At 38.7% G+C, this 18,373-nt stretch overlaps 1 protein-coding gene and 1 pseudogene across 6 annotated transcripts in view; both read left to right on the top strand.

Moving 5' to 3' along the window:
* Positions 1-18,373, top strand: part of DDHD2 (DDHD domain containing 2) — a 93,985-nt gene that overhangs the window by 56,398 nt on the left and 19,214 nt on the right. For all 6 annotated transcript variants that reach the window (XM_060182513.1, XM_060182512.1, XM_060182518.1 and 3 more), the window contains exons 4-11: positions 420-509; positions 3,235-3,355; positions 6,518-6,607; positions 9,329-9,464; positions 10,831-11,039; positions 11,431-11,498; positions 12,535-12,657; positions 15,530-15,625. In XM_060182513.1, the coding sequence (XP_060038496.1) occupies positions 420-509; positions 3,235-3,355; positions 6,518-6,607; positions 9,329-9,464; positions 10,831-11,039; positions 11,431-11,498; positions 12,535-12,657; positions 15,530-15,625 (933 nt within the window). The remainder of the gene's footprint in view (positions 1-419; positions 510-3,234; positions 3,356-6,517; positions 6,608-9,328; positions 9,465-10,830; positions 11,040-11,430; positions 11,499-12,534; positions 12,658-15,529; positions 15,626-18,373) is intronic.
* On the top strand, positions 4,347-4,480 carry LOC132537414 (small nucleolar RNA SNORA11; annotated as a pseudogene).

Raw genomic sequence — 18,373 nt, 5'->3', positions numbered from 1 at the left:
CTTATTGTGGTGTGTGTGTGTGTGTGTGGGGGGGGATTGAAACTGGGACTTGGGAGCCTCCGACATGAGAGTCTCTTTGCATAACCATTATGCTATCTACCCCTGCCCTGGTAAGATATACTTTAATTTTAAATTTATTATTGGATAGAGACAGAGAGTAATTGAGAGAAGAGGAAGAGAGACAGAGAGACACCTGCAGCCCTGCCTCACCACCCTTGAAGCTGTCCCTCTGAAGGTAGGGACCAGGGGCTTGAACCTGGGTCCTTGCACACTGTGATGTGTGCGCTTAGCCAGGTGTGGCACCACCCGGCCCCAGGTAAGCTGTTCTTATTATAAAAGTTTATCTAGCCATAGTCTTATCTGTAAGATCAGTTTTAAAAGCTATTTGGGAAGTCTAATAAAATGTGTTTTCTTTTAAGGAAACTTACATGCTTGCTGTAACTCTGGATGAATGGAAAAAGAAACTGGAGTCTCCTAACAGAGAAATTATTATATTACACAATCCAAAGGTAAAGCAAACAAAAACCTTTTAAATGTGGGATTAAAGGCTAGTTGCATTAATTTTATTGATATTTTTAAATTAAATTAAACCTTTTTAACCAGAGCAGTTTTCAGTTTTTAATTTATGGTGTTGCCAGGGGTTGAACCTCAGACCTCTGGTGCTTCAATCATGAAAGTACATTTCAGGGAGACGGGCAGTAGTGCAGCGGGTTAAGTGCAGGTGGCACAAAGTGCGAGGGCCTGCTTAAGGATCCCAGTTCGAGCCCCCGGCTCCCCACCTGCAGAGGAGTCGCTTCACAGGCAGTGAAGCAGGTCTGCAGGTGTCTGTCTTTCTCTCCCCCCTCTGTCTTCCCCTCCTCTCTCCATTTCTCTATCCTATCTAACAACGACGACATCAATAACAACAACAATAACTACAACAACATTGAAAAACAACAAAGGCAACAAAAGGGAAAATAAAGAAAGAAAGTACATTTCATTTTTCTTTGTTTTAATTTTACTTATTTAGGGTAAAAAGAGTGAGATAGAGAAATTGAGATAGAAGGAAGAGGGAAATCGAGAGAGACTCCTGTAGACCTGCTTCACCATTAGTGATGCCCCTCCCCTTCCACATGGGGATCATGGTTTTGAACCCAGATCCTTGTGCATTGTTAGATGTGCACTCAACCAGGTGCACCTTTACCTTCACATGCATTTCTTTCTTTTCTCTTCTTTTCTTTCTGGTTTACAGTGGTGTGGGGGATTGAATCTGGTATTCTGAAGCCTCCGGCTTGAGAGTCTCTTCGTATAACCATTATGCTATTATCCCCCCCCCCAATGCTGAAGATAACTTAATCAGTTTATTTCTTTTTTTATTGTTTTAATTTATTTATTATTGAATAGGATGGAGATAAATTGGGAGGGGAGGGGAGAGAGTGAGAGAGTGTGGTTTGGGAAGTGGCACAATGGAGAAAGCACTGGACCCTTGAGCATGAGGTCATGGGTTTAATCCCCAGCAACACATGTACCAGTGTGATGTCTGTTTTTTTCTTTTCTCCTATCTTTCTCATAAATAAATAAATAAATATTAAAGAGAGAGAGACAGAGAGACACCTTGCAGCTTTGCTTCACTACTCACGAAGCTTCCCCTTGCAGGTAGGGACAGGCTGCTTGAACCAGGGTCCTTGTGCGCTGTAATGTGTGCATTTGAAATTTCTGTATTGCCTTCACAATTATAAAACTTAAAAACTGTAGCTGCTTCTATTATTTAACCTGTTTACCTTAACAGAAAAATATTCTTAGGAAAATTTTGCTTCTGTAGATTAAGTTACTGACACACGTAGCCATAGCTTCCATGTGTAGGGGATTCTTGAGGGATGTTAGCCTGCTTGCATAGCCTTCCTTTCTTTTTCTTTATTTTCAGGAATTTTAAATTTTATTCAGGAAAACTGAGAATATTCACATGTTAGGACATGAGAGAGAGTGAAAGAGAGGGAGCTAGAGAAGGGGAGTTAATACTCATAGGATGATCTGGATAGAGAACAAGACACGCCCACAGGTCTACCTTTTAACACCCAAGCCCCACCTCCACCTTGCCAAGCCACACCTATCACCACACCCATTTTCTGGAGTTGCCCTCCTGATACCTCCTGTCGCTCAACAATTCCTTTCTTCTTTCTGCCTTTCCCTTTCTCCTTTTCCCCTCCCCTCCCCTTTCTTTCCCTCTTTCCTTCTTTTTTTTTTTTTTAATTTTTTTATATTTATTTATTTTCCCTTTTGTTGCCATTGTTGTTTTTTATTGTTGTAGTTATTATTGTTGTTTATGTCATTGTTGGATAGGACAGAGAGAAATGGAGAGAGGAGGGGAAGACAGAGATGGGGAGAGAAAGATAGACACCTGCAAATCTGCTTCACCACCTGTGAAGCAGCTCCCCTGCAAGTGGGGATCTGGGGGCTCGAACTGGGATCCTTGAGCCAGTCTTTGAACTTTGTACCACTTGCACTTAACCTGCTGTGCTGCTGCCCTACTTCCTCCCTATTTCCCTTTATGTTTACATTTTTAAAAAAAAAATTTGTAAGACTTAATTTTTTTGTTGTTGTTGTTACCTTTATTTGATAGAGACAGTCAGACATTGAGAGGGAAGGGGGGGATAAAGAGGGAGAGAGAGAGACACCTGCAGCCCTGCTTCACCACTTGCAAAGCTTCTCTCTGCAAGTGGGGACCAGGGGCTTGAACCCGGCTCCTTGTGCACTGTGATGTGTGCGCTCAACCAGGTGTGCCACCACCCAGCCCCTCTTTCCTTCTTTTTTTCCTTCCTTCCTCCTCCTTCTTTTTTGTCTTTATTGAGCTATAATTGGTAGAGAAAATCATAAGATATTTAGAGCCAGGGGAATAGTTTCAACCTAATAGAGCACCACCTTGTATGTTTTAGGCCTTAGAGGTTGCAGGTTCAGTTCTCAGCATCACCTTATGCCAGAGCTGACCTTCCTCTCTCTCTTCCTTTCATTGTCTCTATCTCTTTCATACTAAATCTATCTTTAAAAAATTATAAAAATATTTAAGAGTAGCAAGTGGTAAGTCGTAGCCTAATGTATTTTCAGGGTTTTCATTTTAAGCTTAGAAGCCTATCAGAACTTCAGCTGAGATTTGAATGTGCATTATGTTTTGAAAGATATATTTTTACCCTTTAGAATGTATGAATAGAGATGACTTTAATGTAGAATATCTTCATTGTTCTGATCTTTTTGTTTAAGCTTATGGTACATTACCAGCCAATTGCAAGCTCTGATGAATGGGGTTCAACACCCACTGAGCAGGGGCGACCAAGAACAGTCAAGAGAGGGGTTGAGAACATCTCTGTTGATATTCATGGTGGTAATGTCAATCTTTTTTTTTTCTTCTGATATATTTATTTATGACTTAAATGGTGACCTTTTCATATGGTTTTGGATTGCCTTGGGGCTTAAAAATGACCTTTATAGTTTATTCTGTATTAAGATTGGTATCACATCATCTACTAAGACTCTTTTAATACATATTTTATAAAGTGGCTAAGGATCTGTGATAGGATAGGGAAAATTGGGCATTACTGATCAGGCATTCACTAAGGACAGTTGAATTGATTTAGTCTTACTTTTTTTTTTTGCCTTCAGGGTTATTGCTGGGGCTTGGGGCCTGCACCACGAATCCAGTGTTCCAGGAGGCCATTTTTTTTCCCTTTTGTTGCCCTTGTTGTTGTATCCTTGTTGTGGTTATTATTATTGTTGTTGGATAGGACAGAGAGAAATCGAGAGAGGAGGGGAAGACAGAGAAGGGGAGAGAAATATAGACACCTGCAGACCTGCTTCACCACCCTTGAAGCAACCTCCCTACAGGTGGGGAGCTGGGGTCTCGAACCTGGATCCTCACGCTGGTCTTTGCGCTTTGAGCCATGTGTGCTTAACCCACTGTGCTACCGCTGGACCCTGATTTAGTCTTACTTCTAAGAAAAATGATTGGGCAGGAGTAGTTTGCATAATGGTTATGCAAAGAGACTTTCATACCAGAAGCTCTGAAGTCCCAGGTTCAGTCCCCCATACCACCAAAAACCAGAGCTGAGCAGTGTACTGGTAAAGAGAAAAGGAAAGGAAAGGAAAGGAAAGGAAAGGAAAGGAAAGGAAAGGAAAGGAAAGGAAAGGAAAGGAAAGGAAAAAGAAGAATGATTCTACCTACTTGACTAGAAACTTATATCTGGTAGCTCCATAAAGATTTATTTTATTTATTTATTTATTTATTTATTTATTTATTTATTTATTTATTTATGACAGATCAGAGCAGTGTACTCAGTTCTGGTATAGGAGAGTGCTGAGGATAAAACTGGGCCCTTCGGGTGTGATCAGAGCAGGAAGCCTGAAGATATGGCTCCTCTGTTTACAACACACCCAGCAGGATCATGGATGGGTTCGATGATGAAAGGGCACAAAAAGCCTGGCCTGACTGAGCACAGAACCCCTCACAGGCAAAACAACAAAAAAACAAACAAACAAGCAAAAAATGGGCCCTTAGGCATGCAAGTTCTGTGTTATAACACACTGAGCTATCCAGCCACTTTTTGAAGATTTTCAACTGAGGAAAATTATTTGTCACTAGGGCCTTGATTATTATTCATTTCTGTATAGCACGGGCCATTTATAGATGATTTTTATAATAGGCTTAACTGGATTATAAAGTTCCTTTTATTTTGCAGAGGAGGTGGCTTATCACTGGAACAAAGTCTAAGGCTTATTTTTGTTTATTTCTTTATGTCACTAGGTTCTTTGTTTTTTGTTTTTTTTAGCAAGCGCACTGTTCAGCTCTGGTTTATGATGGTGCAGGGAACTGAACCTGGGACTTTGGAGCCTCAGGCATGAGAGTCTCTGCATAACCATTATGCCATCTACCTTCACCCACCACTAGGGTTTTTATTCAGGCTTTGAGCCTGTGTGATTCCACCACTCCTGATGGACTTTTTTTTTTTTTTTTTACCAGACCATTACTCAGCTCTGGCTTATGGTGGTGCGGGGGATTGAACCTCTGGGACTTTGGAGCCTCAGGCACGAGAGTCTCTTTGCATAACCATTATGCTATCTACCCTCTGCCCCCCTCCTTTTTTAGAAGGTGAAAGGCAGAGAGAGGAAAGATACCACAACACTGTACCACTGGTTGTGAAGCTTCTCTACATGGTACTACCATGTAGGGGGGTGTGGGTCTTCTTGAACCTGGGTCTTTGCTTTTGGTAAATCGTGTGCTCTATTGGGTGAGCTATCTCCTGGCCCCTGTTTATTTATTTGAGAGAGACAAACTAGAGCACTGTTTGGCTCTGGCATTATGCAATGGCAGGAATTGAACCTGGGACCTCTCATGCAAGGCCTGTATACAACTCTTGCACTCTCCCTGGTGCCTAGACTTATTGTAATTTTAAACTTTAATGATTTAATGAAACTTTAAATGATTTTAAAGTTTCAGGCTTTAAATACATACCAGGCATTCATCAGTGACAATGACTACTTGATCAAAATACTCTTATCTATGTCAAATTGCATGTAAGGAATTTGATAACTGCAATACGGTTGTTCAAGGGAGTATTATTTTAACACATAAAATAGTAAAAGGTTAAAGAATAATGATGTATATAGTCTATTGGAACCTGCCACAAAACAAAAATTGATACAAAAATTGATGTATGTATGCACATACACATATAGGATAATAAAGCAGATGTGGTAATATGAAAGTGTTGAATCTACGTAAAAACTACAGAAGAATTTCTGTTCTGTTAAAGTTTTTATTTTTTTTTAAGATTGTAGTCATTTCAAAATAAAATGTTTGTTGAAACTTGAAAACTTTTTTTCACAACTTATTTCAAGATAAATTAGAAATAGTAAGACAAAGGCTAGGAGACTGTGTAGCCGTAGTGCACTGGACTTGCATGCCTGAGGCCCCAAAGGTCCCTGGTTCAATTCCTGACACCAACGCACTACCACCTGCCAGAGCTTGGCAGTGTTCTGGCCTTTCTGTCTGTCTGTCTGTCTGTCTCTTTCATGAGAACAAATACACCTTTAAAACCAACAATAGGGAGTCGGGCTGTAGCACAGCGGGTTAAGCGCAGGTGGCGCTAAGCTCAAGGACCGGCGTCAGGATCCTGGTTCGAGCCCACGGCTCCCCACCTGCAGGCAGGTCCCTTCACAAGCAGTCAAGCAGGTCTGCGGGTGTCTATCTTTCTCTCCCCCTCTCTGTCTTCCCTCCTCTCTCCATTTCTCTCTGTCCTATCCAATAACAACAACATCAATAATAACTACAACAATAAAACAACAAGGGCAACAAAAGGGAATAAATAAAAAAAATTAAATTAAAAAAAAAAAACCAACAATAAAGCCACAGTAATTTTACTAAGTAGTTAAATATCTGGTTTTAAAATATTTGCTCATATTTTAACTTGTCCTTTATGGTCTACTCACTGTAATTTTAAAATACACGATTAGTTGTGTAGTACAATTTTTCTTTTTAATTTCACTTTAGGGGAACCTTTGCAAATAGATCATTTGGTATTTGTAGTCCATGGGATTGGACCAGCTTGTGATCTTCGTTTTCGAAGCATTGTACAGTGTGGTAAGTTTGCAGAACCTATATAAGATTAGGCCTCTTGGAGAGAATATTGGTCAATGTTGCTATGAGTTGAGATAAATGTGGTATTTATTCTGTTGTCTTAGCTGCATAATAAGATTTGGAGAACTAAGAACCGGTTGCACAATAGTAAATCTTCTCAGCTTAAATCCAAAGTACGAGCTAATTCCTTCGGCTAATATTGGCTTGTTGGAAAAGTTATGACATACGTTTTGTTGTTGTTGTTGTTGTTGTTATTGTTTTTTCTTTTTTACCAAAGAACTGTTCAGCTCTGGTTTATGGCGGTGCAGGAGATTAAACCTGGGACTTTGAAGCCTCGGGCAAGAGAGTCTCTTTTTAAAATTAATTTATTTTTATTGATTTAATGATGACTGACAGGTCCATTGGATAACAGGTGTACAATCCCACACATCCCATCCCCTCCAGTGGAAGCTTTCCTTTTTTTTTTTTTTAATTTTTAAAGGTATTTATTTATTCCCTTTTGTTGCCCTTATTGTTTTATTTTTGTAGTTATTATTGTTGTTGTTGATGTCGTCGTTGTTGGATAGGACAGAGAGAAATGGAGAGAGGAGGGGAAGACAGAGAGGGCGAGAAAGATAGACACCTGCAGACCTGCTTCACTGCCTGTGAGGCAACTCCCCAACAGGTGGGGAGCCAGAGGCTCAAGTCGGGATCCTTATGCCGGTCCTTATGCTTTGCGCCACCTGTGCTTAACCCGCTGCACTACCGCCTAACTCCCTCTCTCTCTTTTTAAAAATGTTATTTATTTATGGATAGAGACAGAGAAATTGAGAGGGAGGAGATAGAGGGAGAGAGACAGAGAGATACCTGCAGCTTTACTTCACCACTTGGGAAGCTTTCCTCCTGCAGGTAGGGACCAGGGGCTTGAGCCTGGGTCCTTGTGCACTATAATGTGAGCACTTAACCATTTGTGTCACCACTGCCTGGCCTCATGAGAGTCTCTTTGTATAACCATTATGCTATCTACCTCTTCCCATGTTATTTTTAAAATATTTTATTTATTTATTAATGAGAAAGATAGGAGAAGAGAAAGAAAGAACCAGACATCACTCTGGTACATGTACTGCCAGGAATTGAACTCAGGACCTCGTGCTTGAGAGTCCAATGCTTTATCTACTGTGCTATTTTTCTATGCAAAAATGTGTCATGACTTTCCTGATCACTCAATAATTTATACACTTTTTAAAAAATATTTATTTATTCCCTTTTGTTGCCCTTGTTGTATTATTGTTGTTTTTGATGTCGTTGTTGTTGGATAGGACAGAGAGAAATGGAGAGAGGAGGGGAAGACATGGGGAGAGAAAGATAGACACCTGCAGACCTGCTTCACCACTTGTGAAGCGACTTCCCTGCAGGTGGGGAGCTGGGGCCTTGAACCGGGATGCTTGTGCTTTGCGCCGCCTACGCTTAACCCATTGTGCTACCACCCAACTCCCAATAATTTATACTCTTAATTAATAATTCTTGAGTAAATGTGACTTCAGTTATTATAAAATTGTTTTATGATGATGGTACCATTCCAAACCATTCAATTTTTAAAAGAAGCTATAGAGATGATATAGTTTAGGTAAATAACAGAGTCTCGTCATTTTTGGAATTCATACTGTGATAAACTACTTGGTATTCTAATTGATATATTTAGATCATCAGTATAATTTTATTTTGAAAGATAGCATTCTCTAAAACTTGGTAGTAAAAGTTTTATTGTCTTAATTTGGGAGTTTAATCCTATTGGTAAATGCTACTAAACATAAACTTAAAAGACCAAGAGAATAGTTTAAATTTTGAGCAATGTGTATTTTTTTTAAAGATAAAATGTTGGGTGGTCAGGTAGGTGGCACAGTGGATAAAGCATCGAACTCTCAAGCATGAGGTCCTGAGTTCAATCCCTGGCACCACATATACCAGAGTGATGTCTGGTTCTTTATCTCTCTCTCCTTCTATCTTTCTCATTAATAAAGAAATAAAATATTTTAAAAAGATAAAATGTTGGGGATCCAGGTGGTGGCACAGCTGGCTAAATGGCTCACATCACAATGCGCAAGGATCCAGGTTCAAGCCTCTGGTCCCCACTTGCAGGGGGAAAACTTCACGAGTGTTAAAGTAGGGCTGCAGGTGTTTCTCTGCCTTTCTTCCTCTCTATCTCCTCCTTTAATTTTCTCCATCTCTATCCAGTAATGAATAAATAAAAATATTTGAAAAAAAAAGATAAAATACTGAGAAGTGGTTATTAGAAGGATCAGAAAATTAGAATAGGGATCTCTCTGCAAGACCTATTGGTATAGCCACAAGACTTTTTAAAATATTGAACCAGTGTCTTATGATATAGTAGAACTTTGATGAAATGTTTTATATGTTAAAAAGTACTTTTTTGTGTGGAGGGTGGATAGCATAACGATTATGCAAACAGACTCTCATTTCTGATGCTTCAAAGTCCAGGTTCAAGCCCCCACACCACCATAAGTCAGAGCTGAACAGTGCTCTGGTAAAAAAAAAAAAAAAAAAAAGAGGACAGAAAAAGTTCCTTTTTAGAGCAACACACATTGATAATTTTCCTGAATACCACTCAGTAATTTTTAACTTAAGTCAGTATGTGTTCTAATCAGATTTAAAATGAGTATATTATCTGATGCATCTTAATCCTGTGATTTCATCACTGATGCATAAATTAATTTTCTTTTCTAGTTAATGATTTTCGCAGTGTTTCCTTGAACCTGTTGCAGACACATTTTAAGAAAGCACAAGAGAACCAGCAGATTGGGAGGGTAGAATTTCTTCCAGTCAACTGGCACAGTCCATTGCATTCTACTGGTGTGGATGTGTAAGTAGTATACCTTTGTCTTGTTAAACTTGGTTGTAAAGCTATCTCTTAAACTTGGTGAGAATTGTGGTGGTTGGTGTAGGGCACAGCACTTTGGTGGAGAGTGTTATGATTACTTACTATGTACGAGTGTGAAATTATACCCCTTAATATGAATTTGAAAATCTCTGTTAAATCATTAATTTAAAAAAGGTGGAATATTTTGGACTGGAGTTGGGGTAGTGCACCAAAGTAAGACTAGACTGGGTAGGGGGAGGATTCAGATCCTGGAACATGATGGCAGAGGAGGACCTAGAGGGGGTTGAATTGTTAAGTGGGAAACTGAGAAATGTTACACATACAGAAACTACTGTAGTTTACTGTTGACCGTAAACCATTATTCACCTCAAATACGCCTTTAATATTAAGGTCCTGAAATGTTTCATCAATGTACTCGTCTGTGTATTTTATAGTTTCACATTTAAATAATTTTTTTCTATTTTTCAGTTGTCTAATACCACTTCACCTGAATCATGATGTTTATTGAACAATCATGGTGTGTATCACACACGTTTTTAAAATGGGATCCAAAGAATGTCCGTAAATTGTAATTAGTTGATATATTTTTTAAGTCTTTTAATCTCTCTCAAAATTATTTTATTTATTGGGTAGAGACAGACATTGATAGAGAAGGGGGAGATAGAAAAAGAGAAAGATGGGGTCAGGTGGTGGCACTCCTGAATGAGTGTACATGTTACAATGCGTATGGACCCATATTTTAGCCCCCTGTCCCCACCTGCTGTGGGAAAGCTTTGTGAGTGGTGAAGCAATGATGTAAGTGTCTCTCTTTCTCCCTCTCTATCTTCCCCTTCCCTCTTGATTTCTGGCTATCTCTATCCAAAAATAAATAAAGATAATAAAAGAAGAGAAAGACACCTGTAGCACGTGACCTTCCTCAGGTGGGAATCTTGATCTCTCTCTCTCTTTCTAAGCCCCTCACCCCTCTGTCTCTCTGTCTGTCTCTCTCTCATGCGTTGTGCTACGGAATAAATTCAGGGCTTTACCTCACACACCTCCTTATCTGGGATTATCTTAGAGTTTTTCACCTTTTGATTTTACTGATCACATTTCTTTTGACTTCAATAAAAGTACTTTTCTGACTTGTAATTCCTATAAATTGCTATTTATCTCTTGTATCTTTAAATGTCTTAAATATAAGCTTGAAAGTTAGGCTGGCTATTGTGTTGTCAGAAAAGTCATGATGCATTTTTATATAGAAAGACAAGAAAAATGCCATGACTTTTCTGACAACACAATAATAAATTAGAAAAGGTTATGTAGTCTAGGGTTTTTGCTCAAAATATTTCATTTCCTTTTTTTCCCCCAGAGATCTGCAGCGAATAACCCTGCCCAGCATTAACCGCCTAAGACACTTCACCAATGACACAATTCTGGATGTATTTTTCTACAATAGCCCCACCTACTGTCAGACCATTGTGGACACAGTTGCTTCAGAAATGAACCGGATATATACACTTTTTCTGCAGAGGAATCCTGATTTCAAAGGGGGTGTATCTATTGCTGGTCATAGTTTAGGTAAGTAAATTCTGTGACTAGGGATGACTGTCACATTTTAAGGACTTTTTTTTTTTTTTTTTTTTTTTTTTAACCAGAGCACTGCACAGCTCTGGTTTATGGTGGTGTGGGGGATTGAAACTGGAACTTTGGAGCATCAGGCATGACAGGCTATCTATTCCCACCCAGGACACCTGTTTTTGAGGCACCATTTTCTTTGATCAGTATAAGACTCAGAGGTCAAAGATCTGATTGGCGATGAATTTGGAAGGGGTTGGAAGTGTGGTAGTGGACTGGAAAGATTTCCTGGTTTGAAGATATGACTACATATGGGTAATTGGCTTGTTACTTTTTGGTATGTAAGATATTTAGTGCTAATGCTTAAAAATGGTGTCTTCCGTTTTACTTGTAGGTTCGCTTATATTGTTTGATATCCTAACAAATCAGAAAGCTTCTTCAGGAAATATTGACAATGAAAAGGTAATTCAGATGATCAGTTAGGTTCTCTTGTAATATTTCTTAGTATGAATTTTTGTACTTTAGACTTAGTTCCTGTTTTTTAGTTTAGTTTAATCTCATGCCTTAACACTGAAATGTATATTGCAAGATAATAAATATTTACCACATTTTAAAGTAACTATAATTATCTTCCTATTGTAAACATTCACCACTAATCTTCTAATGGAGTTTTGCAGTTAGAATTATACAGTCATGGGAGTCGGGCTGTAGCGCAGCGGGTTAAGCGCAGGTGGTGCAAAGCACAAGGACCGGCATAAGGATCCCGGTTTGAACCCCGGCTCCCCACCTGCAGGGGAGTTGCTTCACAGGCGGTGAAGCAGGTCTGCAGGTGTCTATCTTTCTCTCCTCCTCTCTGTCTTCCCCTCCTCTCTCCATTTCTCTCTGTCCTATCCAACAACGACAACAACAATAATAACTACAACAATAAAACAACAAGGGCAACAAAAGGGAATAAATAAATAAATAAAATAAAATAAAAGAATTATACAGTCATTTAACTGAAATGGAATTTGTATACAAAAAAATAAAGAATGAACTGGGAGCAAGTTTATGTAATTTATAGAAATTCTGTATAAAATAAGTGGGGAAAAAGTGCAGCTAATATTGATGATGAAAAATAATTTGATAATCATTTGCTTATTTAAAAATGTCAAGTTTTAACTGAAGATATCAATCACCTGTTAACATTTATTAAAAAGATTTTATTTATTAATGAGAAAGATAGGAGAGGAGAGAGAGAAAAGAGCCAGACATCACTCTAGTACATGTGCTGTCGGGGATTGAACTCAGGACCTCATGCTTGAGGGTCCGATGCTTTATCCACTGTGCCACCACCCAGACCACACTCTTAACATTTTGTATAAATTATTTATTTAAAATTTAAGATACATGTTCATGTGGAAACATTTTATACTTTATAACCCTTCTTGACTATATAATAACTAAAGGGAAAATGAAGTAAATTTAGAGAGTATGAACTTTACAATTTGATTTTTAGGGTTCACCAAGTATCATTATGGATCAAGGAGACACAGCAACACTTGAAGAAGATTTGAAGCAACTTCAGCTCTCTGAATTTTTTAGTACCTTTGAAAAGGAGAAAGTAGATAAGGAAGCTCTGGTAAAAATATCTTTTTTAAACTTTATACTGTATCACTTCAGTGTTTCTACTGCTGGTTTTTTAAAATCATACATGGCATATATACTGCTCACTAAGCTCTTGCCCTGTAGAAGCATTTTTACAGATAAATCCATTATCATTATTAATGTTCTTTAGCATTATTCGTGTGCTTTTTTTCAGTCATAAAAAGTTATCTTTTCATTATGGGAATTCAAAGTCCAGAGAAGCTGTTTTGTATACATATAGTGATAGCACAAAGCTAAAAATCAGTATAGCCCACAAATCATGAGATCAAGGATAAATGACCAAAAGTTCCAGCTCTTATTTTCTGTTAATTTTTTTTCTTTTTTCTTTAAGAAAGGATTAATTAACAAAACCATAGGGTAGGAGGGGTACAGTTCCACACAATTCCCACCACCCAATCTCCATGTCCCACCCCCTCCCCTGATAGCTTTCCTATTCTCTATCTCTCTGGGAGCATGGACCCAGGGTCATTGTGGGTTGCAGAAGGTAGGAGGTCTGGCTTCTGTAATTACTTCCCCGCTGAACATGGGTGTTGACTGGTGGTCCATACTCCCAGTCTGCCTCTCTCTTTCCCTAGTAGGGTGGGTCTCTGGGGAAGCGGAGCTACAGGACACATTGGTGGGGTCTTCAGTCCAGCAAAGCCTGGCCGGCATCCTGATGGCATCTGGAACCTGGTGACTGAAAAGAGAGTTAACATACGAAGCCAAACAAATTGTTGAGCAATCATGGACCCAAAGCTTGGAATAGTGGAGAGGAAGTGTTAGGGGGGGGTACTCACTGCAAACTCTAGTGTACTTCTGCTTTCAGGTATATATTTTGCAGTAGTTTATGGATACGTGTGAACATATGCTCTCTCTCACAGACACTGGTGTATATCTAGGCTTTGGGTCTTTGTTAGAAAGTGAACCACCTGGGATGTAATTAGAGAATACTATGAAAGGAAAGGTCTCACCCGAGTAATGAAGCTGAAGGGTTGTCATTCCACACGTGAAGTCTCTGGAAACAGTCTGAATTGAAGCATGTTGAGGTGGCAATCGTTGAGTTGATTAGGTTGCGATCGGCAGATGCAATATTATTTGAAATGGATTGGGAGAGGCATACGGGAAAGTGGGCCCTATACAATGGTTCTAGGACTAGGGGAAGTAGAGGCTCTATAGTGGAGATGTGAGGTTCCTGCTGTCTTAGGGTTCAAAAAGACAATCGATAGTTAATGTTATTATCACATTATTTGGTAATTGGGTTAACTTTGAAAAGTCCTTTTGTTAGGGTGTGCTGTACAGTACCCAGTATCTTGTATATAGCTGTGCTATTGGTTGCTTCTGATCTACTTGGTCTAGGCTTTTGAGAGAGTCTGCATATCAGTTACACAGCCTATATATTAAAAAGATTCAGTTTGTGTTTTGAAAAACTTCGAAACATACAATTAATTTTCTCCCTCTCATATTAATTAACTAGTGATTTATATGACTACATTTTACTAGGAGTGTACATAAACACCATTCCCACCACCAAAAGACTGTGACCCATCCCTCCCACCCACTCCCACCCCCCACATTTTCTGTTAAATTTTTAAATATTTTATTTATTTATTCCCTTTTGTTGCCCTTGTTGTTTTATTGTTGTAGTTATTATTGTTGTTGTTGGATAGGACAGAGAGAAATGGAGAGAGGAGGGGAAGACAGAGAGGAGGAGAGAAAGATAGACACCTGCAGACCTGCTTCACCGCCTGTGAAGCGACTCCCCTGCAGGTGGGGAGCCGGGGTTTGAACCGGGATTCTTATGCCTGTCCTTGTGCTTTGCGCCACCTGCGCTTAACCCGCTGCGCTACAGCCCGACTCCCTTCTGTTAAATTATAAAGAGTTCTACTGTTGGGGGCTAGGCTGTTGTGTTTGGATAAGGTGCATATGCTGTGAAGTGCAAGGACCGGCATAAGGATTAGTTTAACAGCAACTTAGTTAATATTTCCTGTAATTAGGCATATTATACCAAGTACTGAAAACAGGATGATGAATTAGGCAGATATGGTCCCTAACTTTGCAGTGTTTATGATTGAGTGAAAAAGGTATATTTGATAGTCAACACAGTGATAAGTTTTTGTTTTTTTTTAATTTTTTTATATTTTATTTATTCCCTTTTGTTGCCCTTGTTGTTTTATTGTTGTAGTTATTATTGTTGTTGGATAGGACAGAGAGAAATGGAGAGAAAGATAGACACCTGCAGACCTGCTTCACCGCCTGTGAAGCGACTCCCCTGCAGGTGGGGATCCGGGGTTCGAACCAGGATCCTTATGCTGGTCCTTGTGCTTTGCGCCACCTGCGCTTAACCCGCTGTGCTACAGCCTGACTCCCCACAGTGATACGTTTTAAGTAAGAAAGGTACACAGTTCTTGTATGAACTAACCTAGTTTATATGTGTGGGGGGTTTGTGCAGGAAGATTTTCCTTAATCAGGTTCAAGCATTTAAATTTGGAACTCAGTTTGTTTCATGTTGAGTTTAGATGCTGTATGCATGAGTGGAAATATGATCATTCTCAAATTTGAATTATTTGAGTGAGCATGGAAATCAAAGAGTGTTTCTGTTATGTAGATACCCATTTTTGTGGTTTTTTTAAACAATAACACAATGTTACTAATATTACTGTAGCACTAGTGATGTGGTCTTCTTTATACTTTTGTGACTACGATATCTTTTCTCTAAATTTGTATTTTTATATCAGTAGGATCCCTAATAATAGAAATCAAAGAACAACAGAGTGCATAGGTATTATTGTTCTCAGATAACAGAATATTTAATTGATTTATTTTTTGACTAGAAATAAAAACAATGTTGGTGTGTTTTCTATACCTAGGCTTTATGTTCAGATAAAGATCTCCAGGAAATGGGAATTCCCTTAGGACCAAGAAAGAAGATATTAAATTATTTTGGGACCAGAAAAAATGCAACGGTATGTACCAGTGTAGTTTGTAGGATTAAATGAGTTTTGGCATTCTTTTACTTTTTGACTTTTTCTAAATGAGAGAGAGACCTGAGCACTGTTCTGTCATTTTTTTGTGGTGCTGGAGATCAAATCCAGGGTCACATTCATGCACTGTCTGAGAACGACCATCTTGCTTCCTGACATCCTTATGTATTTGTGCTTTTGAGCTGTGTAATCTAGAGAGCAAAAAAATTTTGTTAATTGGTCTTTAACTCTTCTTAACAATTAATTATTTTTCTTTTTTGATACCCTTAAAAATATTATTACTATTATTTTTTAATTTATTTCTCTATTGGGGAATTAATGTTTTACATTCAACAGTAAATACAATAGTTTGTACATGCATAACATTCCCCAGATTCCCATTTAACAATACAACCCCCACTATGTCATTTATCATCTTTCATGGACCTGTATTCTCCCCACCCACCCACCCCAGAGTCTTTTACTTTGGTGCAATATGCCAATTCCATTTCAGGTTCGACTTGTGTTTTCTTTTCTGGTCTTGTTTTTCAACTTTGGCCTGAGAGTGAGAGCATCCCATATTCATCCTTCTGTTTCTGACTTATTTCACTCAACATGATTTTTTCAAGGTCCATCCAAGATTGGCTGAAAATGGTGAAGTCACCATTTTTTACAGCTGAGTAGTATTCCATTGTGTATATATACCATAACTTGCTCAGCCACTCATCTGTTGTTGGACACCTGGGTTGCTTCCAGGTTTTGGCTATTACAAATTGTGCTGCTAAGAACATATGTGTACACAGATCTTTTTGGATGGATGTGTTGGGTTCCTTAGGATATATCCCTAGGAGGGGAATTGCAGGGTCATAGGGTAGGTCCATTTCTAGCCTTCTGAGAGTTCTCCAGACTGTTCTCCACAAAGGTTGGACCAATTGACATTCCCACCAGCAGTGTAGGAGGGTTCCTTTGACCCCACACCCTCTCCAGCATTTGATGCTGTTACCTTTTCTGATGTATGACATTTTCACAAGAGTGAAGTGATATCTCGTTGTTGTCTTGATTTGCATTTCTCTGACAATCAGAGACTTGGAGCATTTTTTCATGTGTTTCTCGGCCTTTTGGATCTCTTCTGTGGTGAATATTCTGTCCAAGTCCTCCTCCCATTTTTGGATAGGGTTATTTGTTGTCTTGTTGTTGAGTCTGGCAAGCTCTTTATATATGTTGGTTATTAAACTCTTGTCTGATGTATGGCATGTAAAGATCTTTTCCAATTCTGTGAGAGGTCTCTTGGTTTGGGTAGTGGTTTCTTTTGCTGTGAAGAAGCTTTTTAATTTGATGTAGTCCCATAGGTTTATACTTGCCTTAGTCTTCTTTGTAATTGGATTCATTTCATTGAAAATGTCTTTAAAATTTATGTGGAAAAGAGTTGTGCCAATATTTTCCTCTAAGTATTTTTTAGTTTGTGGTCTAACATCCAAGTCCTTGATCCACTTGGAATTTACTTTTGTATTTGGTGAAATACAGTGATTCAATTTCATTCTTCTGCATGTTTCAATCCATTGTTTCCAACACCATTTGTTGAAGAGACTCTGCTTTCCCCATTTAATAGTCTGGGCACCTCTGTCAAAGATTAGTTGTCCATAGGTGTGGAGCCTCATTTCTGGGCTCTCAATTCTATTCCACTGGTCAGTGTGTCTATTCATGTTCCAGTACCAAGCAGTTTTGATGACAATGGCCCTATAATACAGTTTGAGATCTGGGAGTGTGATGCCTCCGGTTCTGTTCTTTTTTCTTAAGATTGTTTTGGCAATTCTAGGTCTTTTCTGGTTCCAGATAAACATTTGTAGCATTTTTTCTATTCTCCTAAAAAATGTGCTTGGAATCTTGATGGGGATAGCATTAAATTTGTAGATGGCTCTGGGTAATATATTCATTTTGATGATGTTAATTCTTCCAACCCATGAACATGGAATATCTTTCCACTTCTTTGTGTCTTTTTCAATTTCTTTGAGTAGTGACTCATAATTTTCAGTATACAAGTCTTTCACTTCTTTGGTTAGGTTTACTCCTAGATATTTTATTCTTTTTGTTCCTATAGTAAAAGGAATTGATTTCTGGATTTCAATTTCTTCTAACTTAGTGTTTGCATAGAGGAATGCCACTGACTTTTGAATGTTAATTTTATAGCCTGACACCTTACTGTATTGCCTGATGATTTCCAAAAGCTTCTTGCTGGATTCCTTAGGTATTTCCATGTATACTATCATGTCATCTGCAAAGAAGGAGAGTTTGACTTCTTCTCTTCCAATCTGTATGCCTTTAATTCCTTGCTCCTGCCTGATTGCTATGGCAAGAACTTCCAACACTATGTTGAATAGTAATGGTGATAGTGGGCAGCCCTGTCTCGTACCTGATCTGAGGGGAAATGCTTCCAGTTTTTCACCATTGAGTATGATGTTGGCTGTAGGTTTGCTATATATAGACTCCACTATCTTCAGGAATTTTCCATCTATTCCCATTTTTTGTAGTGTTTTGATCATAAAGGGATGTGTTTTGTCAAAGGTTTTCTCTGCATCTATTGATATGACCATGTGGTTTTTGGTCTTGCTTTTGTTGATGTGGTGGATCACATTGATTGACTTACGTATATTAAACCAACCTTGCATGCCTGGGATAAACCCCACTTGGTCATGATGAACAATCTTTTTGATATACTGCTGTATCCGGTTGGTTAGAATTTTGTTCAATATT

Source organism: Erinaceus europaeus, chromosome 2, assembly GCF_950295315.1.
Source record: "Erinaceus europaeus chromosome 2, mEriEur2.1, whole genome shotgun sequence".
Taxonomy (NCBI): Eukaryota; Metazoa; Chordata; class Mammalia; order Eulipotyphla; family Erinaceidae; genus Erinaceus; species Erinaceus europaeus.
This window is presented reverse-complemented; position numbering and strand designations above follow the sequence as displayed.